At 54.6% G+C, this 27,851-nt stretch overlaps 2 protein-coding genes across 3 annotated transcripts; both read right to left on the bottom strand.

Moving 5' to 3' along the window:
- Nucleotides 1-8,395: 8,395 nt before the first annotated feature.
- Nucleotides 8,396-11,793, bottom strand: IFI30 (IFI30, lysosomal thiol reductase). Its single transcript, XM_027548261.1, has 7 exons — nucleotides 11,612-11,793; nucleotides 10,416-10,598; nucleotides 10,254-10,328; nucleotides 9,907-9,999; nucleotides 8,941-9,093; nucleotides 8,761-8,814; nucleotides 8,396-8,671 (listed from the first exon to the last, which is right to left on the bottom strand). The coding sequence occupies exons 1-7, from the start codon at nucleotides 11,723-11,725 to the stop codon at nucleotides 8,609-8,611; spliced, it is 735 nt and encodes a 244-aa protein (XP_027404062.1). The 5' UTR covers nucleotides 11,726-11,793; the 3' UTR covers nucleotides 8,396-8,608.
- A 2,471-nt stretch (nucleotides 11,794-14,264) lies between these two features.
- Nucleotides 14,265-26,941, bottom strand: PIK3R2 (phosphoinositide-3-kinase regulatory subunit 2). Of its 2 annotated transcripts, XM_027548259.1 has the most exons (17): nucleotides 26,804-26,922; nucleotides 24,263-25,006; nucleotides 22,423-22,578; nucleotides 21,435-21,527; nucleotides 21,059-21,100; nucleotides 20,822-20,953; nucleotides 20,519-20,732; nucleotides 19,958-20,043; nucleotides 19,700-19,808; nucleotides 19,523-19,621; nucleotides 19,205-19,385; nucleotides 18,975-19,100; nucleotides 17,582-17,724; nucleotides 17,172-17,348; nucleotides 16,139-16,210; nucleotides 15,785-15,955; nucleotides 14,265-15,472 (listed from the first exon to the last, which is right to left on the bottom strand). In XM_027548259.1, exons 2-17 carry the CDS (start codon nucleotides 24,582-24,584, stop codon nucleotides 15,265-15,267), a joined length of 2,331 nt encoding a protein of 776 aa, XP_027404060.1. In that variant the 5' UTR covers nucleotides 24,585-25,006; nucleotides 26,804-26,922; the 3' UTR covers nucleotides 14,265-15,264. The 2 variants fall into 2 exon arrangements, with proteins under 2 accessions (XP_027404060.1, XP_027404061.1); XM_027548260.1 differs by lacking the exon at nucleotides 22,423-22,578 and having other exon boundaries at nucleotides 26,804-26,941.
- Nucleotides 26,942-27,851: the final 910 nt, after the last annotated feature.

The following is a 27,851-nucleotide window of genomic DNA, read 5'->3' as shown; positions in this document are numbered from 1 at the left end:
ATTTCTCTTTATCTTTTTCTTTCCCGGGTGGATTGGCCAGAGAAAAGCATTTGAAAGGATTAGTAACTTTGGGTAGTTAACTCTTGTGAGCTTTTTTTCTTTTTTTGTCCGTGCTGTAAGGAAAGCAGGATCTTAGTTCCTTGACCATGGATGGAACCTGTGCCCCCGGTAGTGGAAGCTCTGAGTCCTAACCACTAGATCACAAGGAAATTCCCAGAACTCTTGTAAATTTTGTGTGGGGTACCCATTTGTTAACCCTTTCCTTTCCAGGGACAGCTGTTTCCTCTTTGTTTCCTATTGTGTGCTGAGAGCTTGGCTTGGCTTTCTGTCTGCGGGGACATGCCGGCATGTTTGGTCCTGAGTGTCAGACCCGCAGGTGAGAACCCTGAGAATATGCTGATGGCCACACACAAATGTATTTTGCACCCCATTTGTGGATAGGGTCCTACCGACCACTGGGCCCTGTTGCCAGCCTCTGAGGGAAATTGTCCAAGTCTTTCTCTCTTTTGGTCATCTTTGAGAGAGGGTCTGGATCTTGAAGGGGCTTCCCAGGTGGCACTAGTAGTAAAGAACCCACCTGCCAATGCAGGAAACAGCAGAGATGTGGGTTCGATCCCTGGGTCGGGAAGATTCCCTGGAGGAGGGCATGGCAATGCACTCCAGTATTCTTGCCTAGAGAATCCCCTGAACAGAGGAGCCTGGTGGGCTACAGTCCATGGGTCCCAAAGAGCTGGACACGATTTAGCATACTTGCTGGATTTGAGAGGGTGCTATTTTTTGCACTCTTTGGGAAAATCTCATGCCTCCATGAGAGGGCTTCTCTGGTGGCTCAGATAGGAAAGAATCTGCCTGAAATGTGGGAGACCTGGGTCGGGAAGATTCCCTGGAGAAAGGAATAGCTACCCATTCCAGTATTCTGTCCTGGAGAATTCCATGGATTAAGAATCCTGGTGGGGTTACAGCCCACGGGGTCACAAAGAGTCAGACTAGACTGAGCAACTAACACTTTCACTTCACTTCATGCACCCATGGTTTAGTCACAGGAGACTGACTGATTTTGAATCACTTGAAATAAGTATGCTTTTGGTTTAAAAATAGTAGGAAAAAAATGAATTCAGTACTGTTGGGAAATTTTACTGTTTGTCTGAGCTGAAACCAGATATTGAAAGGATTTTTTTTTTTTTAAGGAAGTCTATGGCTTATTTGGTGGAGAAGGCAATGGCACCCCACTCCAGTACTCTTGCCTGGAAAATCCCACGGACGGAGGAGCCTGGAAGGCTGCAGTCCATGGGGTCGCTAGGAGTTGGACACGACTGAGCAACTTCACTTTCACTTTTCACTTTCATGCATTGGAGAAGGAGATGACAACCCACTCCAGTGGTCTTGCCTGGAGAATCCCAGGGACGGGGGAGCCTGGTGGGCTGCCATCTCTGGGGTCGCACAGAGTCGGATACGACTGAAGTGACGCAGCAGCAGCTGCAGCAGCAGCATGGCTTATTTGGAGAAATTGGCTTAATTGGAGATATATTCAGAGTCTGATTGCAAGGATAATCAAGGCCTTCTCTCCTAAGCTAAAATGGAATTATATATCAGAGGGCTATTTGGAAACATACTGGCAAGCAAAAAAGTTTTAAAAGCCTTTTTTCAAGGGCTTCCCTCGTGGCTCAATGGTAAAGAATCCCTCTGACAACCCAGGAGACATGAGTTGAATCCGTGATCGAAGAAGATCCCAAGTGCCTTGGAGCAACTAAGCCCATGTCCAGAACTTCTCCACAATGAGAAGCTTGTGAATGTACTAGAGAATCAACTAGAGAGTAGCCACCACTGTCTGCAGCTAGAGAAAAGCCCTTGCAGCAATGAAGATTCAGCATGGCTATAAATAAATAAATAAAATTATTTTCAAAAAGCCTTCTTCACAAATATTAGTAAACTTATTCCATCTGCCAGAAACACAATTTGCATCCAATTATTTTTTCTTAAATAATGAGTTTAAAATTCTTGTACTTGTTTCATGACTAAACTTTAAAAATAAAAGCTACAAACTCTCTGTTTGCTTTTGTCTCTATGATTGTCTATGTTGTCTATGTTCTTATGGTCCTTTAATGGACTGGAACCTGGTGGTCCAGAGTCAACGATAAAAGTGAAAGAGAGAAAGAAGCTAGTATTTCCTGGTTTACGCAGAGAACCAATAAAACCCTAGAACAGGGCTTGCACCACTTACGAAGGCACAGGGTGTCCTCTTGAGGAGGTCTTGAAAGCCCGGGCAGGAGAGTGAGCTCGGTGGGTTTCCACACTCCAGAGAATTAGCCAGAGGGAGAGAGGGAGAGAGAAAGAGAAAGAAAGACACGGGACCCAAGTCTCTGGTGGAGCAAGTGTGCTTTAATGATCTTTCTGTGAGTATATATAGGCTGGTATACAAGGAATTTCTTTCGACAACGATAAAGATCAGAAAACCAAACGTACAACAACCGTTATCAAGGAAACAAGGAATTAGCAATGGTCATAAGTAAGAAGTCAATCTATATGTCAAGAAAGAGAGTCGTGAACAAGCAATTTTGTCGTAAGGAGAATGTTTACTGAAGGAAATCCACAAATGTGTTTTATCTCATGACCTCATTCCTGGGAGCAGCGTGCCACTCCACTCGTTACCGTTATCAGGAACTGATAAGGAACAAGGATTTATGAGAGATAGAAAACAGCACACAGGAATCCTCCTGTTAAACGTTTCCTGACACTATGTTGCATGTATGTAATATTTTTTTTTACCTCTAGGAAGTATTGCTAAAAATTAACTTGTAAAAGAGCTCTATTTAGTTGGCTTTAAAAAAGGTACTTACATTGATTAGTCAAACAAACAAATTTAGCTGTCTCGGCTAAATGCTTAAGATTTTAAAACCATGAACTCAACTTAAGGACAAAACAAATGATAAAAGTGAGTTGCTTGACATATAGCAACAGTAAATTTTAAAATAACAGAAGTCTGGCCTTCCCTGGTGGCACAGTGAATAAGAATCCACGTGCCACCGCAGGGGACACGGGTTCGATCCCTGGTCCAGGAAGATCGCTCTTGCTGGCAAGCAACTCAGCCTGTGTGCCACAACTACTGAGCCAGTGCTCTAGAGTCTGTGCTCTGCATCAAGAGAAGCCACCACAGTAAGAAACCTGGGGACGGCAGCAAAGAGTAGCCCCCACTCACCACAGCTAAAGACAGCCTGCACACAGCAACAAAGATCCTGCAGATCCAAAAATAATCGATCGATTAAAATTTTATATAAAGGAAGTCATATATTTAACTTTTTATACTCTTTGCTTCTGTAATTTTTGACACTTGCCTGATTTATCAACAAGAAAAACAGGGTAAGGTCATGGCTAGCTATTTAACGACTCATGAAAATTTCACGAGTAATCTAAGTATAATTGTTAGAAAACAAGTAATACATATAAATGAGATACACGTTTATAAGTGAGCTTTTCAACAATAATTATGTGTTACAATATGTGTGCTTAAAAATAACTTCCAGAATCATTTTGGAAGCTTGAAACCTTGGAGTTACACTAAGTTAAGAAATGATGGATCATTGAATATGTAGATCATTTTCAAATAAGGGAAAATACTACAATACTAATTAATAAACATAAGCTTATCTCCTTGGCTTCTTAATTTTTACAGAGGCACTAATGATGTTTAGACTACTAATGCGTCCTTTGCCACATCAAAAAATTGTATTATAAGGAAGCATATGCCTCTACAGATTATTAAATGATATATTCATAATTTTGTGAGTCTACTGCAGAATATTGGTATAGACATTAGTATAAATGTTGGTATGGCCACAGACAGTTTCCAATTACTTGCTTCCTAGTTTTTATTGGAAATTAGAGTTACTAATGAACTGTGGTGTTGGAGAAGACTCTTGAGAGTCCCTTGGACTGCAAAGAGATCCAACCAGTCCATTCTAAAAGAGATCAGCCCTGGGTGTTCTTTGGAAGGAATGATGCTAAAGCTGAAACTCCAGTACTTTGGCCACCTCATGCGCAGAGTTGACTCATTGGAAAAGACTCTGATGCTGGGAGGGATTGGGGTCAGGAGGAAAAGGGGACAACAGAGGATGAGATGGCTGGATGGCATCACCGACTCAATGGACGTGAGTGTGAGTGAACTGCGAGAGTTGGTGATGGACAGGGAGGCCTGGCGTGCTGCAATTCATGGGGTCGCAAAGAGTCAGACACGACTGAGCGAATGAACTTAACTGAAGAATGGTTGCATAGTAATCTATGAACTTTTTAACCAAGTGTTCAAATCTTTGCTGTTTTGGACAAGCTTCCCAAAATCGAATTCTAAATTTTACTTCCCCTACGTTGTTTCCTCTTGAGCCGCAGCTGAACTTTTTGAAGCTGTAAACTCTGTCTGCATGCCTGGTGATAGCTTAGTGGCTCAGTCGTGTCTGACTCTTTGAGACCCCACGGACTGTTGCCCGCCAGGCTCCTCTGTCCATGGAATTTTCCAGGCAAGAATACTGGAGTGGTTTGCCATTTCCTTCTCCAGGGGATCTTCCTGACCTAGGGATCAAACCCAGGTCTCCTGCATTGGCAGGTGATTCTTTACCGAATGAGCCACCATCTGCCTGCCTGCTGCTGCTAAGTCGCTTCAGTCGTGTCCGACTCTGGGCGACCCCATAGACGGCAGCCCACCAGGCTCCCCCGTCCCTGGGATTCTCCAGGCAAGAACACTGGAGTGGGTTGCCATTTCCTTCTCCAATGCAGGAAAGTGAAAAGTGAAAGGGAAGTCGCTCAGTCGTGTCTGTAATTCAGAGAGGCCTTTACTTCTCACTGTGAGTATATTTTTCTGTATCAGGAAGTGTGAGAGGCAGCATTCTAAGATATGGTCCCAAGATTTCTGCCTCAGATGTATCTGTACCTCCTCCTTAAGTGTAGGTAGAACTTGTGAATATGATAAAATGGCGAATATGATGTGATGTTGTATTTTAGAAGGAATTTGTAAAAAATTTCATTTTACTCAAGTATGGTTGCTTTACAATGCTGTATTAATTTTTAGAAGGGACTTTGTAGTCGTAATTACTCTAGTCAGTTAATTAAAAAGGAGCTTGGCTAGTGCCCTGCTTGTGACATATTTCTTTTTCTTCATTGATGTATAGTTGATATATCCTAGTATATAAATTAGTTGTACAATATAAAGATTCACAATTTTTAAAGGTTACACTCCATTTGTAGTTATTATAAAACATTGGCTATAGTTTCTGTGTTATACAATGTATCCTTGTAGAATATGTGTGTTGGTCGCTCAGGCTATAGTTTCCGTGTTATACAATGTATCCTTGTAGAATATGTGTGTTGGTCGCTCAGTCCTGTCTGATGGCAACATGGAATTCTCCAGGCAAGAATACTGGGGTGAGAAACCATTCCCTTCTCCAGAGAATCTTTCTGACTGGGGGATTCAAATCCTGATCTTCTGCATTGTAATCAGGTTCTTTACTGTGTGAGCCACCAGGGAAGCCCATCTTTGTAGGGTGTGCGTGTGTGTGTGTTCAGTCACTTCAGTCATGTCTGACTCTTTGGGACCTTAGGACTGTAACCCACCAGGCTCCTCTGTCCATGGGATTCTCCAGGCAAGAATACTGGAGTGGGTTGCCATGCCCTCCTCCAGGGGATCTTCCCAGCCCTGGGATTGAACTTTCATCTGCTTCCATCTCCTGCACTGCAGGCAGATTCTTTACCCACTGAGCCACCAGGGAAGCCCCTTTGTAGCATATTTTATGCCTGATGGTCTGTACCTCTTAATCCCTTACCTCTATATTGCCCCTCTACCCCCTCCACTGGTAATCACTATTTTGCTCTCTATATCTGGGACTCTGCCTCTTTTTTGGTATATTTACTAGCAGGTTGTCGTTTTTTAGCTCTGTGAAACATTTCTATGGGGCAGATTCCTGAAGGGGCATTTACTGATATCAGGGAACCACAGGACAGACTTATCAGTCCTAATTCCAGTTATTTGTTCAAATGTAAACTTGGCCATGATCCCACCATATTGCATTTAGCTATCCCTCTCCTTAGGCTCCTCTGGTCTCTGATCTTTCTGGTTTTTTTCTTGTCCTTCAGGGTTTTTTCTTGCTTTTTATGACCATGACACCTTTGAAAAGGACCGGTGGGGCATTTGGTAGAATGTCCCTCCATCTGGGTTCAGGTGCTGTTTTCTCGTGGTTAGATTGGGGTTCACAAAGGTGTCTGTGAGAAAGTGCATGATACTGCATGACTTACTCCTGGTGACGCTCGCCCGAAGCATGTGACCCTCACCTGGACCACGTAGTTCAGGGGCTGTCTGCCAGCTGTTTCTGCTCCACTATCGAGTTACCATTTCTCACTTTCCCTTCTTTGGAATTGAGTCCCTGAATCCAGCCCACTCTCAGGGTTGGGGTGAGGGGGTGGAATTAAGCTCCACTTTCTGGAAGAGAGACCATCCCCAGATAGGATTTCATCAACCAGTGTCAAGAGACTAAGTTCGACTTTTGGCAGCAAGTGCTACAAAACCCTCTCAGGAAAGCTGGCTTGTCCCTAGCTTGCAGGGTAAGCCTTACAGATCCAGCCAGGCCAAGCTTTGCAGATTTCGGGGACATCAAAGAAGAGCCAAATTCACCAAAAGGCATAGATATAGCAGGTGAAGCTCGGGCTCGTATCTTCAGTTAGCAAAGGATAGAGGCTTTTGGAAGTCCACTCTGAGATTCCTTATGGAAACTTCCAGTAAAGCAAGCTGAACTCTTGCTGTACCCATGTAAAGTAATCAGGGCAAATTCGATGAGACCTGGCAAGGAAGGTCTTTCTTTGAGATTATTTTTAACAAAAGGGACAGCTCAGATATTATTTAGTCATAAAAAAACAGAAGCAAATCTTGCTATCTGTGGCACCGTGGATGAAGCTGGTAGGTGTCATGCTAAGAGAAATTAGCCAGACAGAGAACGATTAAAATCTGCATGATTTCACTTATGTGTGGAAGTTAAAATAGCCCAACTCACAGAAACAGAAGAATGCCGGTTTTCAGGAGCTAGGGGATGGGGTGAGGAATGGGGTGACGTTGGTCAAAGGGTACAAACTTTTACCATAAGCCCTGAGGATCCAAGGCACAGCATGGTGACTATAGTTAGAGTGCTGTATTGTCACATGTGAAAGTTGCTAAGCAAGTACGTTTTAAGCATTCTAACCACACACACCAACTGCAGATCATGTAGGACTGTATTTATTGGGGGGAAAAATCTGTGTAGGGTGTTTCCCTGGTGGTCCAGTGATTAAGAGTCCGCCTTGCAGTGTATGGACACTGATTCCATCTCTGGTCTATTACGATCCCACATGCTGAGCAGCAACTACGCCCTTGCGCCACAACGACAAGCCTGTGCTCTAGAGTCTGTGAGCCGCCATGAAGCCTGAATGCCCTCAAGCCTGTGCGCGGCAACAGGAGAAGCCGCTGCAATGAGAGGCCCATGGACTGCAGTGAAGAGTAGACCCCAGCTCGCCGCAACTAGAGGAAGCCTGCACGCAGCAACAAAGATCCAGCTAGCCAAAAATAAATAAATAAAATTATTTTACAAAATCTGTGTAGAAGTGGATCTATGCAGTTCAAGCCTGTGTTGTTCAAGGGTCAACTGTATTAAGATTATAAAAACATCATAAAACTGGGCGCAAAAAAAGGGAAAGCTGATCATTTCTCTGCCCCTGTGAGTCAGTTTGCCCAATCATTTCAATATTCCTGATCTATAAACCTGTTTGTTCTTTGACTATCTGACCAGCTGCCCCTCATAAATCATGAAATAGGGAAAATCTTTAACATGCAATCATTTTACACCAGCGTGAGAACCATGACTTGTTCCCCTTCTTTGAAAGTTATCCTGTAACATGGCCTGTTGTTCTTAGATGCCTCAGCCTGGCACTCTAACTCCAGATCTTGTTGCTGTCTGGGTCTTTTCACACTTGTTCCCCTTCCCTGGAACTCCATGACTTCTCCCCAGTAAACTTATTCTTTCAAACTCCCCAGACAAGGTCACTGCCCCACTTGTGGCCTTGCATGACTCCAGTTACCACCTTCTGGCTTAACCCATAACACCTAGTGTGGGGCAGCGAAAAAGAGTAGCTAGGGATGTGTGTTGATGTAACGGATATATTTTTTGCCTAATGAACTCCTAGTCACCCTTCAAAACCCCAGCCCTAATGTCCCTCCTTCCTATGAAGAACCTTCATTTCTCCTCTGGGCTCCTCTAGTACTGGTGCCTCCCACTCTGGCCCATCCCTGCCCCATGGGACTAGGGCTATCTGTCTGGCTCTTCATCCCCAGGACAGGGAGGTTCTCAGGGGTCCCAGCATTGTGCATATCTGGAAAAAGGAGATTTGCTGAATCACAAAATCCAAAAGTGTTTATTAAGTGAGTTTTGACGTAGCACCATTCACAGTGAGACAAGATTCTTGATCCTGGGGCAGAATTTTGAGTCTGGGCTTCGTAGAATAGGTGGAAGTAGTGGCTTTGCTGAGTCAGGGATCAAAAAACAAGGACAGGTGTGATTTCGTTCTTCTTGCACCAGCTCCCTCCCAGGACACTGGTTGTCAGTCACTTGAAGTGGACTTCCTTGGACAGCTCAGCTGTGAGTTGGCAGACATCTGGCTTCTGGCCCTGGAGAAGGTGGCTGTGAGTTGGGGTCCTGAAAGGAGACCCTACCCTACCCCCACTAGCCAGAGCCCTCCATTCCCTGCCTGGCTTACCTGGTACAACCGGCAGACAAGGTGTAGGAGATGTTCCTCATCTTTCATGTGTTCCTGAACAAGCAAGACAGGGGGTTAAAAGTTCCACTGGCTCCCAGTCTGGCCCTTGCCTCCTGCCTCCCAGATCAATGTACATGCCCATCAGCCCAGTCCCTGCCGGGGGGCCCCAAGAGTTCTTACCCCATTGACGACGACCCAGGGCACGTATTTGTGGGGTGGCCGCAGAGCGTCCGTGAGCTGAGCGTTGATGTGCAAAAGCTGCATGCCACGGTTCCCCGTAGCACACTCCATGATGGAATCCGCGGACACCTTTGGCGCATAGATCTGCAGGCACTGAGGGCAGATGGGGAGCTGATTAGCAGGGGCATTGCCTCAGCTTCCTCCCTGCTATCTCCCCAACGGTCCTCCTTCTAGCAACCCCCACGCCCTCAAGCCCAGTTTCTGCCTCCTCACTTACGACTGTGGTTTCCAGGGATGCAGCAAGGCTCCTAAACAGCAAGTGCTTAACACATGCCTGAGTGGAGGCCCCAGGGCAGGGGCTCAGGCTGCCTCCAAGAAGACCAGACCTGCAGCCCCACCCCTGCAGTGTTTTATTTTCCCCAGAGCATCCGTAGTCGCTGTTCCCTCTGCCGGGAACACTTTTCCTCCTCCTTCCTCTGAGTCTCCTGAGTGTTCCTTCCTCCTTTGCACACCCCCAGCCACACTATGACTCTGCAGGGCTTGGAGGTGTCTCAGGGAGGCTTCAGGTCTCTTGGGTGGCCCAGATGCTTGATGAATAAACAAACAATCAGGGCAGATGAGTCACCCTTTTGGGAGTTCTTTTTCATAATCCTCCAGGGAGGGAGGTGGGCCAGATGTGTCATCTCCATACCCCAGAGAAGGATCACTGTCTGTATCCTTGTATATTCCTGTTCAACCAAGCCCAGCTCAGAGGCACCTCATCCAGGAAGCCCTCCTTGATCTATCAGGCAGGCCCGCAGAAGATCTTGGTTCTCTCCATTCAGAGACTGAATCTTTGAGAAAGGAGGCTGTATTCCTGGGACTGCACAGAGAGTGGCAGTTGGGGCCAGGACTTGAGCCTGGGTCTGTCTGGATGCAGGGAGGCCAGGGCCCCCCAACCCAGGCTGAATGAGGGGTGCTACTCACCGGCTTCAGGTTTTGCTCCATGTCATCCATTTCCTCTAGGCAGACAATGGTCAGGAAGGCTATTTTCTGCTCCAGCTGATCCAGCAGGCAGGCCTGGGGGTGGAAGCGGGCAGGCAAGGATGTGAATGGCTCAGAGCACCCTCCACCCCAAGGACCACCCCAGGAATAATCACGAGGTGTCCACCAATCAAGTGGAGAACAAAGACATGATTAAATGGAGGCACAGAGGCAAGGGACAGAGCTGTCTGCAATCCCTTCTGAGTCACGATTTCACCTTCCTTATCAGGGCAGTCGCCCCAGCCTCTGTGCCCCTCCCTTGGGAACTGGGGGAGAAGGGAGCTGCTCACCTCCACTTTGTTAAGCAGGCACTCCCGCTCGCCATGCTGGCATGTGAACTCCCACTTGCCGCTGACGTTTCTTTCCTGAAAAACAAGAGAGGTGAGTGCTGGCTGGCCCTCCCCCAGACCTCCTTCCTGTGGCCACGTGCCTCCCTTTTGGTCCCCAGGCACCTGAGCGTTCCCATAAGGCACCAAGGTGACGTTGAGGATTTCCAACACCATCAGCCACGTCGGGAAGAGCTCTCGGATCAGGAATTCCCGGCAGCCAGGGCACAGCGCCTCATAGTAGAGGCTCACGTTGACCAGTGGAACATCAGGCTTCTGGGGCGATGCCTGCAGGCACAGCTCACCGACCTGCACAGGAGAAAGGGGTGTGAGTCAAGTTAAACCCTCTCGGAGGAAGGAAGCTGCAGACAGTAGGTGTTCTATCTCACACTCCTTCCCCACCTTGCCAGGTGGGAGTCTGATGCTGAGGCTTCACCGAAAGCCTAAATCTTCCTAAATATCAGTCAGATTGCAAGATGGATGTGACACAGATTTGCAAACAGTAGGCAGTTAATGGAGGCACAAGACTTGCTTTCCTCCAGAGATGAAACTTCTTACCCAGGGGGAGACAGGGTGGAAGAATTCATGGCCTTCACCCGCCTGGGTCACTGCGGGTCAGCCCTGACTTCCGGTGGTGTGTATCACCACCGCCTGCTCCTTTGTGGCCACTTCATCCCCTCGAGCCATGGCCCCGGGCTGAGCAAGGCCCTACACCTCACTGACTCCTTATTTACTCTTCCTCTCCACCAGCCCACTGAACTCCTCCCAAGGCTACTGCAGAGGCGGCGCCTAATAGGTGCTGACTTCCGGCTCCAGCTGAGGGGTGCGGGCGGCCGAGTCTGTGAGCAAGTGGTTTAGCCTCCGGGGCATCTGTTTACTCCGGACCACAAAAACGCGCGCTCTTCCCGGAACGAAACGCACCCTCGATGAATGCCCGTGGCCAGGGGCCGGCAGCTCAGCGAGTCTGGGCTTCCTTCCCCTGGCCTAAAAGAGGGGACTCTGATTCTCGCTCCAGATGTACACAGTTGGTGCTCAGTGCACCTTGGGGGGAGGAGGGAGTTGCGGGAGGATGGGGTGGGGGACAGCTGAGGGACTCGGACTCCAGATAGGAAAGCGAAAGGGAAAAGAAAGTATGGCCAAAGTGCCGGATTGAAGGGTGGGTTTGGGGAGGGGCTCGCCACTCCCCTCCCCCCCGTGTAGCATCCTCTCCGGACCCGGGTGGTCCCCGTCGAAGTCGGGGGGGTGGTGAGAGGAGAGGAGCGGCCGGCCCCCGACCTGGGCGCGGGTCCCGGCTGGCCCGCCCGCCGCGTCGCCGACGCTACCTGGCAGGGGGCCGCCCCCTCGGGGAGTGCTTCCAGCAAGGACCACCGCGTTGCGGCGGGGACCTCCAGCGGCAGCAGCAGCAGCAACACGAACAGGAGAGGCGACGAGGCCATCACAGCGGCGGCGAACACGCGACGGCGGGGAGCCGTGGCCCCGGGAAGAAGCCGCCTTTAACTCGGCGGTGGCCCGGCCCCCAGGCGGAACCCGCCTCCCGGTGCCCACGCCCCTCGGGGGCCCGGGCTGGTGCCTCTGGGTATCTCTACTTTTCTCTCTGGGTCTTTCTTCCCATCCCAACCCCACCCCAGCCCCATTCCCCCCCACACTCCCCGCCAGGTGCTGGGCCCCCCAGTTACCTGAACAACGCGCTGCCCTTCCGTCTCCCCCAACCCTTCCCCGCAATCAGCCCGGCCCAGCCCTGTGAAGCTGAGGCTGAGCACCTCGAGCAGAGGTGAGGTGGGGGCTTAGAGACAGAGAAACAGAGAGATCGAGAGATAGGAGGTCTCTATGCGTCCACGGATTCCTCTGGGGGCCGTTAGAGCAGCCCTGCCCCGCCCCCACCCCGGACCTAGCTCATGGACCCGACTCTCCGACCTCCCTACCCTGTGTTCCCACGGGAGGTGATCCCTTGCCCCGGCGTGGGCAGCCAGGCCCCCTCTCCTAGCTTGGCCCATACCCCTCCTCATTCCCAAGCTTCACCCCTCCCCCTCTCAGGCTCCCCCCCGTAACCCGGACAGCGTGGTCGCGTGGGGCTGACTCAGGCTTGACCACAGCAGGGCCAGAAAGCAGAAGCCAGTGCTGGGAGGGGCACCTCACTTCCCTCGGCACCCCCATCCCTGGCTGGAGGGTGGGAAGAGAAAGCTGGTCTTCCTTCTTGCCGCTCTCCCAGGCTTGAGGAGGGGTGCACCCCTGCCCTCTGCCAGCTCCTTTGGTAGAAGAAAAGCCTGGGTTGGAGCAATCATTACTTGAAGCCTGTGTGATGTATTAATACATGGGATGTGGGAGTGGCCCTGTAGGACCCAAATCCAGGGGAATCAGGCAGACCCAGGTTTGCTCCAGGACTGTGCTGGACACCTCAGGTGATGAAGCCCCAACTTCTCCTTCTATAAAGTAGGAGAAGTGAGGTTTAGGGACTAAAGCTATCATGAAGGGCTCGGAACAGAGGGAATTGCCCCAGGCTGGGGGTAGGGTGGAAGGTATTTGCAGGATGGCAGACTGGGCAGAGAGAATAACCTAGATAAAGGCTTGGAGGCTAGGAGTGTTAGGGAAGGAACCAACACATTCAGACTTTGCATGGCAAAGATTTGGGCCCCACGGGAGGAAACGCTCCCCACCCTTGCCGGGAAATCAGTCTAGCCCCCAGCTCCACAGCCCAGGTCCCCCTCCAGTTCTGGGGAAACCCCAGCCCACATGGCCACATTCATAGCAGCAGGTTCGGGTGCTGGGGTTCCCCTGAAGTCCCCATGGCTGGAAGATCCCACCTCATTCTTTTGAACCCTTCGCAGAACCCCTTTCCTTTGTGAAGCCTCTGCAAGGCTAAGCGACATGGCTTTGGGGAACTTAGTCTGTATTCAGTCCTGTACTGGGCTGAAGAAATAGCAATAAATATAATTGCTACAATTTTTCCAGTGGGTATCAAGCACCAGCCTTATTTGGAGGAATTCCTAAAGGTAACCTCACCCATTTGAGCATGAAATCCTCAGAGATGCCCAGTAGAGACTGTTGGCCTTACTTGATAAGAGGAAATGGGACGGAAATGGGAGGTGACGTTCCCAAGGAGACACAGTTGGTTGAGTGTGGAGACCAGCTAGAGGCTATGTGGGACGTTCTCTTCTGTGCTCAGGCTCCACCCGGCTGGGCTCACGGGACTGAGAAGGTGAGCTTTACCGTGCTTCCACTCAGGGCGTTGGGGAAGCCCTCAGTGGGGGCCGAGTCTGGGCTGGAGTTATTTAGAGGGTGCCTCCTGACTGGTCAGTCACTCAAGTGGGGACAGTGCTTGGAGGACCGAAGCTTTGAGGCCAAGGAAGGTAACTCCTGTCCCTCTGAGAGCCCAGGGGAGAGATGGATCAGACAGCGGCTCCTTCATCCCTGGGGGCTGTCTCAGCCACATTGGGTCCTGACAGGTGCCGTTGGGCTGGGGAGGAGAGGAGGTTCCCAGCCCTGGGGGTATGTGAGGGGAGGGCAGCAGGGAATGGTGACTGAGTCCGGGTCAGTGCCACCATGAGGACCCAGCTCAGTGTCCCCAGAGCCACGGCAGGCCGCATTGGGCAGGTGTGGAGAAGAGGGGTTTGACACTGTGGGGATCCAGGACACAGGAGGCCCCTCTGGATGGCATGGGAGTGGATGTGACAGTCTTTTCTGCTTGGCCACGAGGAAGCTGCACTTTAGAGGGGTGGCGATTTTCTGGGGCCAGGGATGGTGGCTGAGTGTCAGAATTCAAACTCAAACTCAAAACTTGGGAGCTATGGCCTGGGGTCCCTGCAGCAGAGGCTGGGATCTGAGACTCTCTGCCGTGTGACCTCAGGCAGGTCTCATCTCTCTGCACATGAGCAATCTAAGCTGCGATGGCGAGGGAGGTGGGGGACAAGGCAGGGGCTGGCAGCCTCCATTCGGCAGCCCAGAGCTAAAGCCTGTCACTGAAAACAGAAGCGTCCATCGAGTTCAATGTTTTATATCCATTATCAGTATCAACGTACCATACAAAACCCTCCTGCCAGCCTAGCCAGACAGGCAGGAAAAGGGGGGTGGGGTCCGTGGGTGGCATAGAAAATCAGGGCTCTCGTCCCAAAAGAGGAGAGAAAAGAGGGCTTTAGGTACACTTGAGGGAAAATGAAACCAGAGCCCAACATGATGGAGAAGCCTTGAGTCTGCGTTGACTAGGGTGCTGGCACCGTTATGTGCCGGCTGCCCGGAGGTGCTGGCGGCCTCAGTTCCTGGGAGGCCTGGGGTCAGCCTGTGAGTTTATTTTTAATTATTTTCTTTTTCAGGGGTACTTCTTGGCAGCAGCCCCAAGGTGGGGACAACCCGGGGCCGGGTTTCACTTCAGGGTTTGAAGGGGAAGTTGGGGTCTATGGGGCAGGTCCCGCCTGGCCCCAAACGTCACGGCTGAGGTTCTTGGAAGTGGCCAAGCGAAGTTCCTTCCTGCCCTGACCCCAGGTCTATGGCTTAAAAATGGGGGCACCCAGGCGGGGGCCACGCAGCCCAGGGGCCTCTGTAAACACGGCAGGTGCAGCCAGGTGGGGCTCTGGGGACCCCCGGAGGCCCGTGGGGGACAGGGCACAAGGTTGTGGGTGGCCAGAGCCGTTGGAGGGCAGTGATTGTGGGGGCAAGGGCTGTGGAGTTGGGGAGGCGGGACCCCCAACACGGATACACAGAGACGGGGAGGGAGGGGGGACGGACAGATGGAGCTAGAAAGAGACAGAGTGACAGCAGGGGACAGAAAGAGACTCAGAGAAAGATGGAGAGAGAGGCAGACACAGAGAGACAGACAGAACTGCGGAGAGAGGAAGAGAAAAACAGATACACCTTGAGAGATTCACAAAGAAGAGACAGGCGGAGGAGACCCAAGGAAGAGACAGATTAGACACAGACTCCAGATGCAGCGGCTCCGCTCTGGGCCCAGCCGGCGGGGCCCAGGCCCGGGGGGCGCGCCTGCTCAGCGCGCAGCCGGCGGGGGCCCAGGGCCGGGGGCGCGCACGGGGTGGGCGAGCGTGACGGTCAGCGCGTCGTTGTGCTGCACCAGCGAGGCGTGCTGGTAGTGGAGGACGAGCTCCTTCAGGGACCCGTACAGGTTGTAGGGCTCCGCGAAGCCGAAGCCGGTGGCCGTGCGGTAGATGACGCAGTGCTTGGTATCCCCGTCCACCCTGCGGGGGCGGGCTGGGTCAGAAGGGCGCCCGTCCTCGCAGGCTTTCCCAACTCCGCCCCACGGCTCCTCTCAGGTGACCCTGCCTGGGACCCCTACTTCCCCATCTCCTGGGTGCTGGCTGCTGACCAGGCCCCGACCCTGCTTTGATCCTGCCCCAGCTTCCTCCCCTGTCCCCAAGAACCCAGGGCTTCTTCCCGGCTGTCTCCCAAGGCCGAACATACAGCTGGTGCTCAATGAGAGCCCTCAGAAGGAATGGGTAGATCCCCCTCCCAACATTCAGCCATTCTCAGTTCCCTGGCCAGGCACTCACACCACAGAACAGGCGTAGCAACCCCGCTGGCTGCTCTCACGGATGAGGAAGGTACCGTCCCGCTTGCCACTCAGCATTTCCTCAGCTTGGGTGCGGTTGATCTTGCCTACATACCAGGTGCGTTCCTCGTGGTGGGGGAGGTCATCCTCATCCTCCATCAGTGAGTACTGGCTGTGGAGGAGGCAGGGAGGAGCCCTGGTCACCTACTCACCAGCCTCCAAGGTCCCCCTGTCACCTGGACAACGCTCCTTCCCTGGTGAACTCCTATTCACCCTGCAAAACCCACGCAAAATGGCCCCTCCTCTAAGAACACCCCTCCAACCCCTCCACCCCTTGGCTGAAGTGGTCACTCACTCCTCAGTCTCGTTCTTGATCCCCAACCATTCGTTGATTTTCTTCTGCCGGGCACCCTTCTGAGTGAGCCACCTGGAGGGAAGAGGAAAGGTGGGCTCCTGCTGCTTGGCTGGGAGGGGAACAGAGGCTGCAGCATAGGAAAGGCAAGCCCTCCGTGGTCCTGGCCAGCCAGGCTGGAGGCAAGGGCTGACCAGAGTAGGTTCTGGGTGCAGTACCCCCGGTTACCACAAGGGGTCAGCCTTGGCCAGGGCAAGGACAGCTTCAACTCAGGTGGATGCCCCAGGCTATGCCAGGGAACCCCGCTCTGCCCCCGCTACCCGCGCCGCCGCCATTTATTGTTTCTGTTAACACTTTTTGAGACCCCAGACTGTGCCATCACAAGGTGTTATCAGCATCAGAAGCTCAGTCCAGGGGGCTGCACAGTAGTGCGCCTTTGCCCATGGCAGCTGCCTGTTCTGAACCTTAGTTTCCCCCACCTGCAAAAGAGAAACTTTACAATATTTCAGAGGACCAAGTGAGCTAATGTATGCACGGTGCTCAGCACACACTAGGTGCACACAAGTGTCAAAGGTCCAGGTGGGAGGGGGAAGCCTCAGAGACGGGATCTGGGGCTCGGGTTGGGCACTGCATGCCAGGTCACGGAGTCGGCATTTGCCGGGGCTCCCAGTGACTCAGCCGTGTTGCAGCAGCGCTCCCATTTCACAGCTGAGGCTGGATGGAGCTGCTGTACAGGGAGCCCTTTTTTTTGGCAGCACCATGCTTAGTTCCTCCGCCAGGGATCAAACCCGTGCCCCCTGCCATGGAAGCACAGAGTCTTAACCACTGGATCACCAGGGAAGTCCAAGAGCCCTTCTGAGTGGGCCAGGAGGGGCCTGATCGAGAGGGAAGGGGGCTGGTGGACAGATAATGGGGTAGGGAGGTAGATGGGACTACCTGGTGGAGAAAGTGAGATACATGCAGAGGTCACTGCTCCAGGTGCCCCTGCATTAACAGGGGGGGACCCCCCCAGGCAAGCGCAGAGCCAGGCACTCACACAAGGTACTGGTCTCGGATCTTGCGCAACTGCATGAGGTCTGGCTTGAGGCTGTTCATGCGCTTGTCGATCTCTCGGTTGTCAGAGGCCTGTGCCCGCAGCTCCTGCTCCAGCTTTGTGCGACTCTCGTGGATCTCGGCAATGCGAGACTTGAGCCGCTCCGAGTTTAGCAGGATCCTGTGGGAGGAGTGGCTCAGAGGCCTCAGACTGGCTCCCAGTCTCTAAGCCTCTGGACAGGCTGCTTCCCTGAGTTCTCTTTCTGGCAAACTCCTATTCGTCTTTCCAAGTCCACTCCAACCGACCCTCTCCCCACCTTGGAACCCAGGCTGCCCACCCTGTTTCCTTTCTTTCCCCACTTGAGCTGTGTTGGAGCAGGGTGTGGTAGGGCAGAGAAGAGGAACTGGACTCACCTCTGCATTTCTTTCTCATTGCCCTCACGTCGGAAGCGCTCCAGGTATTCCTTGCTGCACTTCTCCTGCGTCTGGCCCTGCTCTTCAAAGATCTTGATGGTCTCATTGAAGGCTTCGATGGCTGTGCGCTTCATCTGCAGTTCCTGGAAGAGGGGTAAGTCTGAGCACCTCCTGGGACTCCCGGCAAATCCCTCATGAGAGGTAAAGGCAGATCCCAACTCTGATGTGGAGGCACTGTTCAAGCTGGTTCCTCCACCAGGGGCACCGTTCTTCCAGCTGCACCGAACGAACTCCTGTTCCGCCTTCAAAGCCCACATCCCCCAACCCACTCTTCTTTTAGATTCTCCTTTGGGCATCTTACAAAACAACTGAGTGCGTGAGCGCTGCTCAGAATTAATGATAAATCTAGTTGCTACAATTCGTGGGGCTCCTTCTCAGGGTAGATGCTGCACCAAGCCCCTTTCATGCATCCTCTCATCAAACCTCCCAACAGCCTATACAAAGTCAGAATTGTTAATGGGGAAACTGAGGCTTGGGAGGCGTAAGCCATTTCCAAGGTCATGATGCTCCTAACTGATCCCAGACAGTTGTCCTGTCCACTCAGAACCTCAGGTAACCTGTCTTTAGAAAGGAGACAAGAAAGAGACTGCTCAGAGATTACAGGGGAGACAGAGAAACTCCCTGATGGAGATGGGATGTTCAATCTGAATAAGTTGCATCTCAACTTACAAAAGAAGTTTATTAACACAGTCCTGGAGTGATAAAACCTTTCCCCACTTGCCTGTTTTTAAAAGATACTGCTGTTTCCCATGACCCCTGACCCTTTGTCTTAGGCAACTCTTGGTGAGGTGGTTACCATCATTTTGATAACATCCAGGTTGACGGGGATGGAGAAGAAAAGGAACTGAAACTCATGGTCCCAGTTTCCAGATGGGGAGACTGAGGCCCAGAGGCTCAACCAAGACGCCTCCCACGGCTCAGCCGCTCACGAGGCTGCTGGGTACCTCCTCATCTGTGTTTTTGTTTTTAGAATCATATATATAGATTTCTGGGCTTCCCTCAGAGCTCAGTTGGTAAAGAATCTGCCTGCAATGCAGGAGTCACAGATTCAATCCTTAGGTCGGGAAGATCCTCTGGAGAAGGAAATGGCAACCCATTCCAGTATTTTTGCCTGGAGAATCCCATGGACAGAGGAGCCTGGCTAGCTACAGTCCATGGGATCACAAGAGTCAGACACAACTCAGCAACTAAACCACCCCCGCATTGACTTCTATGTTTTCAGTCAGTCCCTGGTGCTAAGAGCCTGCTCGTGACCTAGAAGTGGACGTGTGGCACTGCGACCTCAGCACTGCCCCTGCGCCCAGGCCTCCTTGGGGTGTGCTTGCCGTGGTACCTGGGAGGTGCGTGTGTACTCCTCGTAGAGCTGGTCGTACTCGCGACTCTTGTCCTGGTACTGCTGGTGGTAGACCTTGAGCTGGGCACCCACCGCCTCCACGCTGTCCTCCTTGACGATCTGGTCCTGGGAATACCCGGTGCCATCAGGCAAGCTACCTGGGAAACTGAGGCCCAGCGCCAGCTGGGCATCGCCAACCCCCAACCCCAGCGCCCACCCCAGCCCCCGACCTGTTGGTACTTGGACACTGGGTAGAGGAGCCGCGTGTCCAGCTTGGCGTTGTACTGGGCCAGTGACTCATGGCGGTAGTGGGTGATGAGGTCCACGACAGAGCAGAAGGTGAGCGGCTCCGAGAAGCCGTAGTGCCCATCTCGGTGGAAGACCTTGATCAGCTTGTTGTTTCCGCCTTTCCTGGGGTGGGTGAGGGGGTATCAGTGCCCAGCGGCAGGTCCATCCGTGTGGCACTGCCTGTATGACCCCCAGTCCTCTGACCTGAGTGGCCCGCTCCCACCCCTCGCCCCAGTCTCCCTGAAGGGATGGGCCCCCACCTGAGGGTCAGCGTGTACTCTCCCTGGATCTTGCTGGAGGCATCTCGGACCAGGAAGGTGCCATCGGGCGTGTCCCGCAGTTTCTCGTTTACCTCCTCCCTGTGGAGACAGCCGGGATGGGTGCCCGCTGGGAGGCCCTGCCCCCCCGGGTTCTGCGGCTCCGCCCAACAGTCCTACCTGGAGATGTCACCCCAGTACCACTCGGCGTCCTGCAGGGAGGGTGGGCTGCCCCCATTGGCCAGGCCTGTGGGGGCTGGCTTTGTCTTGGGGGGTTTTGGTGGCAGTGCTGGGGGACAGGAAAACAAATACGCATTGAGCACCAACTGTATCCCAGGGTGAGCTCCCCTGGCAACTGAGCCTGCTGATACAGGCAGGGCCCCGAGTCAGCATTCTCATCCCCAACAAAAAGAGCTAATCCAAGGGGGTGGGGGTCACCTGGGGGGGCAACCTCCTGCTCCTCCAGATGTTCCTGAAGCAGCTTCTCCACCAGCAGCGCAGGAAAGTCGGGGGTGGGCTCGGTCCTAGGGAGAAGGGGAGTGTGGTGAGTGCTGGTGTGCACATGGCCTTCTGTGTGCTTGCACACCTGGCAGGGGGTATGTGTGAAAGCACGAGAGTGGAAGAAGAGTAGATGCTGCAGGCAGGCGTGGGAGACCCACTACTGTCTCTGCACATACAGCAAGCGATGGGTAAGTCTCATGCAACAAACAACAGGAGTCCAGCACATGGGTGGGGAAGCAGAAAGAACAGACACAATCCACTTGCCTGCTCTCTCGTCCAAGCCCTTTCGCCTTGTCCCAAGCCCTGATGGAGTCTTCTTGGAGCTCAAGTCTCACCCCCAGTCATCTTTCCTAGCCCGCCCATCACGACAGCTCTGGCCTCTTCCCCATGGGGCCCTCATCCACACTCCCCTCTCCTTTCTAGACCCCTCCCTGGCTACGTCTCCGGCCACCCCTTTCTGCTTCGACTCAGCCCCGCCCCCCAGCATCGGCCTCTCACCCGTCGGGTGCGCCCCCTGGCGGCGGAGAGGGCGGCGGCGGCGCGCGTAGCAGCAGCGGCCCGAAGGTGGCGCCCAGGGCACGGACCGCGGGGCCTGGGGCTGGGGCGCGCCCGGCCACCCGGCCCAGGTGCTGGAGCAGGAAGCGCAGCGTGAGCGCATGGTGCAGTGGCAGCGTCGGGGGCTCCAACGCCGGCCCCACGGGCCCCGCAGCCTCTGCGGACAGATGGCCAGGGTTGAGTGAGCCAGGGCCTGAGCCCGCCTGCCCAATGCCTTCCCCAGCCCGGGCTTCCCTCCAGATTTACCCCGCAGGGCTCGGTGTGCCTCGGCCGCAGCCTCGGGTGTCACGAGGGGCGCTGGCAGCGCCAGCAGGAAGCCTTTCACACCATCTGACAGGGCTGCCGCATCCCACTGCTCCACATCACTCAGGGACCAGTCTGTGGGTGCAAGAGGGATACCTCGGTCCAAGGCGGGCGCAGGGAGGGGACACATCCGTCCAGGGCAGGTTCCTTTCCCACTCACCCACTGAAGCTTGCCCTCACCTGTGCGCACGGCGGGTGGCTCAGGCCTGTAGCTGTCCAGCCCTGGGGGGAAGGGATGGGGTAGGTCAGCGTCACCCTAGGTGCCAAGACCAGCTCTCAAATGCTGCCTCTACCCCATGTGGGGTCTGGGGTGGCTACTCAACCTCCCAGAGGTAAGAGCAGAGGGAGGGGAGGGAAATGGTAGCAGAGGGCACGGCACATGCTATGCAGGGGTCCACGTTCCCTAGGGAGTTATTCCTTCCCCAACTCAACAGGGAGACCCAGAGCATCCAGACTCAGCCTCTCCATGCAACCTGAGCCCAGGGAAGAGGATGAGTTGCCCATCCCCAGAGGTAAGCAAGCAGAATCCAGGGGCTGCAGGCAGGCCAAGGCTCACCTGTCCGTTCAATGGCCTCCACCAGCTTCACCAGGATAGGGGGAGCCACATCAGGGGGGGAGAACTGCTCGGGTAGGTCAGGGAGTGTAAGGCCTGGCAGGAGGGGACGCAGTGTTGGCAGGGTCCCTAGAAGGACCCCAGCCCCGTCTTTGCCTGCTGCATCTCAGCCCAAGGGCCTGGCATCTGGCCCACTACCCTGGGGGAGACAGAAGGCCCAGCTGGTGGAGCTGGGAGGGCTGAGCTGGTGGGAAACAGTGTTCTGGGTTAAAAGATCAGTTCACACAACTTCAGACATGAGGTGGAGTGGATTGACCAGTGTCAACCAAATGGGATGTCCACTTCCTAATCTCTCAGATATAATGAAGATAAGGGTTTCACGATGAGACCATCTTAGATTAAGGGTCCTAAACCCAAGGACTGGTGTCTTTATAAGAGAAGGCCATCTGAAGAGAGAGGCAGAGATTGGGGTGATGTAGCACTAAACCAAAGTATGCCTGGAACCCCTAAAAGCTGGAAGAAGCAAGGAAAGCTCCTCCCTTAAGGTCTCTGGAGAAAGCACAGCCCTGCCCACACCTTGGTCTAGACTTCTGGTCTCTAGAACCATGAGAACATGCTCCCGTTGTTTGAACAGCCACTGGCTCGTGGCAGTTCATTACAGCAGCCACAGGACACTCATGCAGCAGGTTTAGGACTCTGCTGTTGCTTGCTGGCCAACCTCGGGCACAGGACATACCCTCTCTGTGCCTTGAATCCTGCAGCTGAGAAACTGGTCAATGGCATCATCTCTCCTTTCTTAGCGGGAACAACAAAGCAGTTGAAAAGAATAAATGGAAAATATCTCATCGGGGTCAGGACATCTCATCCCAAGAAAAATCTCCATTTTCTAAGTCACTTTGTTTTTTTAAAAAAAAAAAAAAGTCCCCCCTTTTAAAAATGCTGGCCCCCTCCCTGTCCCAGCCCCTCCTGGCCCCATTTCGCCCCACCCAACCTTTTGTGTGCAGGCGCTCTCTGCCGGCACAGCCACCATCTGATGCAGCTTTGGCCCTTGGCGGGGACGCCCTGGCACACAGCAGGGGCAAGCCAGGGCCTGTGGGGCCTCCCTGAGTGATGGGCCAGGTGGTGCTTGAACTGCAGAAAGGCCCAGCTGTGTCAAAAATGCAAAAAAAAAAAAAAAGAGCAAACAAGGGGAGGTGGGTGACATCCAGCTGGTAAGGGGGCCACAGTTCCGAAACTCCACTCTGAAATCGGCCTGTCTGCAACGCGGGGAGGGAGGTCCCATTAGAATAGGTGTCACCCCCCATTTTATGGGTGAGAAACCGAGTTTCAGGAAAAGAGCAAGTTCCCCTAGACGCACAGGCCAGTGGGGGCCCAGGTCACATCAGGGCTCGGCATGAAGCTCCCTGTGCAGAGCTGCATGGAGGGAAGGCAGGCAGCTACAGCGTGTTGCCTAGTGGTCCTCAGAGGGTCAGGGCTTGAACAGAAGGACCAATACCCCCCAATTTCCAGATGAGGAGACCGAGGCCTGGAGAGGGCTGGCCCTAACCCATGTCACGTGGATATTGGGATATTGGGAGGGCGGAGCTGGGTGGCTGCCTGGGAGTGGGGATGTGTGTGGTGGCTGGACCCAGGCCAGGCAGAGGAGGGAGGCGGCTGTTACCAGGGGGAGAGGCAGACTCTGGCGGGGAGCCCGGATGGGGCCGCCTCCTGCTCCTCCAGGCTGAGGCGGGACGCAGGCACAGGCTCCGGAGACACCAGATGCTGCAAAGCCCAAGCCTGCAGCATGCCGCCTCGGCACCCCACCATCCCACCCCACGCCATGGGGACTCTGGGCTGACCCTCTTTGGGCATCAGAGTCCCTTGGGCACAAAACCAGGTGGGCCATTGGGAGGGGCCATGGTGCCTCTCAAGGCTTTAGCCTTCACTGGGACTCCCTGAGCGAGTGGTTTGACTCCCTAGCACCTTGGTCTCCCTATGTGTACAGGGGGCCACGCTGGGCCACTGTGAGTGATGAGGCAGACCATGCTGGGTGCTCAGCACTCATCAGCCTCCTTCCTACAACTTGTGCCTCGTTTCTCTGCCCAGCATACAGGCCGGCATGCAGTCACAATGTACGTTCAGTGTCCTGGTTCTCCATTCCGAGCATGCTCTTTGGAGGGAGGGGGGGCCGAGGGTCTCTTTGAAAGGGACGGAGCATCCTCACATGCCACTGTGCTGTGTGGCCTCAACTGAGTAGCCCACCTTTGGGCTTTTTGGCTCCCATCATTCTGGAAATCAGAAAACCAGGGTTATAACAAAGGGGGCGGGTTTCTCAAGGGATTCCGTCTGCAAACCACAAGATGAAGTTAAATTGAGCCTCTGAATCTTCCCGGACACTCCCTATTATCTTCAGAATCAATCCCATGAAATCCAAGGTGAGGACCCTGCCCCTTCCTCACTCGGCTCCACTTGTCAGGGCTGGTTCCCTGAACCCGCTGTGACATTCCCTCAGGGCCTTTGTCTTTGCTTTGCCTGCTGCCTTCTCCCCCTACTCTCTGAGAGGCTGCTTTCTCTCGGCATCTGTCATCACTTAATCACCTTCTTCTCACTTCTTGAACCAGAAGCCCCATGAGAGCAGGGCGAGGCTAGTGTGTCCGCCTCTGGGTGCCCAGCCACGAACTGCACCCAGTCCTCCATAGCAGTGTAATTGATACCTGCCAACCAATCAGATATCCTCATTCCTCCTCTCCGGGGAGAAGCACCATTGCTTCATGGGAAACAAGAGGAAACTGAGGCTCTGCGGGCACTCCCGGTTTCCCTCATTCCTGCCAGGGGCCCAGTCTGCTGCTCACCTGGCTCAGGGGGCCCGTCTCGGGGCCTGGCGGGCAGTGGGCGGGGGCCACGTGGGCGAGGGCCAGGCCGGGCCAGGGCCACGGGCCCCAGGAACTCCACATAGGTGCCAGGGAAGTCGCCGCGCTGCCGGGTACGCTCATTGAGGCCAGGCATCCAGCCTACGCTCTGCGGGCAGCGCTCGTTGCCCTCGGCCACGCCCAGCGCCTGCAGGGCGGCCCTGCTCACCACCAGCACATCACCCGGAAGCAGCTCCAGGTCCTCCGGCCGCTCCCGGCGGAATGGGTACAATGCACGGTATTGGAAGCCCTCAGGGCCAGCCATGGCTGGCGGGGTGGGGTCTGGATGGTCAGGTGGCTGCTTGGGGCCCCAGTGGCCCCATCAGCCCCGGGTGGGGGGCCGGGAGGGTCCGCTGGGAGGGCTTGGGGACTCAGGCTTCGATTTTCACCAAGAAGTTACAGGTGACCACCCAGGATGCTCACGCTTTGCTTCCCACCATTATTTCATGACCCTAACAAGGGTCACTCGTTGCTTGTCCACCATTCGTCAACTGGTGGGAGGGGCTCGGCAGCCTGATCTCAGGTCACTCAGCTGCTGCGTCCCCCCTCAATCCGTAGGGCGGGGCCGGGTCGCTCACTCCCTCACGTGGGGGGCCATCGGCTCCCGAGGCTGGCGGCTCTTCCAGCTGCGCCAGGCGAGGGGGCCGAGGGCACGGGCTGTCACCATGCTCGGCTCGGGACACCGACCTAGGGGGAGAGGGGTGGGGCAGCATGAGTCGGTTTGAACTCCTGCCACCCTCAATTCAGAGCCAAACCCAAATCCCAGGTTAGAATCCCCTAACTGGGTACCCTTGGGTCAGTCCCTGCACCTCTCTGGGCCTCCGTTTCCCCAGCTGTAAAATGGGTGAATGGCCCTCCCTTGGGGTTGTTGGGGGCAGAGCTCCCAAGAATCTGTCCTGGGCATACTGCAAGTTCAGTAAACAAGTTCTTCTTCGCCCCTGTTAGAGATGGGGATACTAAGGCTCAGAGTAGGCAGGTCTCTGTTGGACATTCAGTGGGCCAGGAAGCCAGGACTGAAAAGCTCAGAGCTGCCCATTTTCACAAGGCCCAGGATGCATCCATCCCAAATGGCCAGTTAAACCCTGAATGCTCAGAGCATAATGGGTGATGATGTTCAGCGTGCTGTGGAGCCCTGAGGAGGGGCTGTGATGGCTGAGTGCAGTCCGAGGCTGCAGGGGCCACAAGGGATAGGGAATGAAGTCCAAGCAGATGTCATAGCACAAACAAAGGTGAGTCCAAGCAAACGGATCTCTGATCTCTGTAGGGGGAGGAGAGAACGGGGCGGTGGTGGTGGGGGTCCCTGACGTGTCTCAGCTTCAGGCCCACAGTAGGTACTTAAAATAGAAGAGGGTTGGTGGGAGGCCAAGAGGGCCTTAGCCCCACAACAGACATGGAGCTGGGAAACGGTAGAAGGAAGGAGGGCACTGCAGCTGCCAAGTGGGTGGCTGCTGTATGCAGGGGCAATGATCACCCCCAAGGAGCCACCAATCTCAGGAGACACAGCCCAGCACAGACACATTCTCAATCACAGCCCTGCAGGTTGGGTCTTCCTGAGAGATTGGGGGTGGGGTGGGGTGGGGGGCGGTGCTTTTCCAAAAGGCGGGTCCTCACAGAGGACAGGAGGAGCACTGGTCAGAAGGACTAGTACAGGCAAAGGCTGGATAGCCAGAAATACTTGTCAAGAGTTCAGAGTGGCCTTAAAGCCACAGGCCATGCAGGCCTTGGGGTCCAGGTAGAGGGTCAGGCTTTATCCGTGGACCGCGGGGAACCGCTAGAGGTGTCCAAGTACTGGGCACAAGCTCCACATTCCAGGACGCCCCAACTTATCCGCTCCCTGGCCCCTGGCGCCCCATTCTACAGATGGGGAAACTGAGGCCCAGCGACAGGGACGTCCAGAAAACCGCCTGAATCCGCTTGCTTGCCCGCCTCCGCGCCCCGCCGTGCACACGTTTGCACACGCCCCGGTGTGCGCGCCTGGGAACCAGCGCTCCCCGAATCCAAGAGGCGGGGTGGAGGGGCCAGGCTGGGGGTTTGGCGGGGGACGCAGGGCCTGCGCGCTCACGCGTGTGCAAACGCGCACTCGGGCCTGCGTGGACCCCGAAGCCCAGCTCGGGGGCCGGAAGCGCAGTCGACCCTCTACCGTCTTGCACCCCACCACCCCACTGTGCCCCACACAATGCCTGGGCGACCCCTCTTTACTGCTCGACGCCCCACTCCCGGCAGGGCCTCCCTCAATTCAGGGCCGCGGCTCCAACCCCTTATCTCTGCCTACAGTTCGCCGTTCCACCCTCATCTTCCAGGGCAGGCTGCACCAGGGCCAGGTCGAGCCCGAGGCCTCCCGCTCCCTGCGGCCCCCAGTTCCCGCGGGGCCCGATGCAGCCCTGCTCGCGTTCCGGCTTCCACCGCGGCCCCATACTCTGCCTGGGCGCCCCGCATCTGAGCGCACCCCTAACCCGGCCTGCCGCGCGGACAGCTCACACTTACCTGGTCGTAGCCGCCACCGCTGCCGCCGCGGCCACCGTCACGCCGAACCGAGCCAGACCCGTGGCTTCACCGCGGCCGCCGTCGCCGCAGCCGCGGGATCCCCGCCTCCGCCGCTGCCGCCGCGGTTCCGAACGGTCGGGTCCGCCCCCCGGCGGAAACGGCCGAGTGCATTCGGGCCGGGCGAGTGCTCTGGGACCGAGACGGGGCCAGAGGACGCCCGAATGCTTCCGGAAAGAGCCGAACGTACTCCCGCGGGACTGGAGGGTGCTGTGGGGCGAACGTGCCCCGAGACAGCCGATCATTTCCGGAAACAGTCGAACACAATCGGGTCAGATGAGTCATTCGGAGGCTGGGCTCGGCTAGGCTCGGCTGTACTGAGATGCCCGAGATTGTGGAAACGGCTGAGCGCTCTCCAGCCGGACTCGCAAAACAGGCTGGCCCCCGAAACTTCGGAAACTTACTGGAAAGAACCAAATGGGCTTGACCTCAAATGAGGCTCTGAGAACTTAGATCCAGAGGCGACTACCCACTTCTAGAAACTGCCGAAGCAGGGACGGCTCCCGAGAGCAAGTGAGGTGGCCCTGAGCTCAAGGAACTGAAGGTGGCATTTAGGTGGAAGGAGCTCGCCACAGAAAGCTGAACCTTTCAGGAAACAAGCTGAGGGCCGAGAAGGGATCAGGCTTCAAAGCCGGGGTTTCCATGGTAGCCCAGAGCGTCTAGAAACAACTGAACTCGCGGGCGGAGAGAACTACCCCAATGCCGGCCCACAGGCGTACGACTGTTTCCGGAAAGAGCCGAAGACACTCGGAGACAAGGGGCGTGGCCAAAGCTTTCCGACCCTTCCTAACACTTCAGAAGTAATCTGAACGCGCTCAGGCTGGGTTCCGACGTGGTGAGGGGAATTTTAGGGCACAGCCCAAGCGAAGACCAGTATAAAAAGGTCGCAAAGATGGCTTATTTATTATCACGGCTTCAAGGCCCAGACGGTGTCTGTATGAAGCTTTTAGGGACAGAGCCCTTGATAGGTACTCAACCGGGAGAGGGTAGC

The sequence above is a fragment of the Bos indicus x Bos taurus genome, chromosome 7 (genome assembly GCF_003369695.1).
Source record: "Bos indicus x Bos taurus breed Angus x Brahman F1 hybrid chromosome 7, Bos_hybrid_MaternalHap_v2.0, whole genome shotgun sequence".
Classification (NCBI taxonomy): domain Eukaryota; kingdom Metazoa; phylum Chordata; class Mammalia; order Artiodactyla; family Bovidae; genus Bos; species Bos indicus x Bos taurus.
Note: the sequence above shows the minus strand (reverse complement) of the source record. Positions and strands in the feature narration are given on the sequence as shown.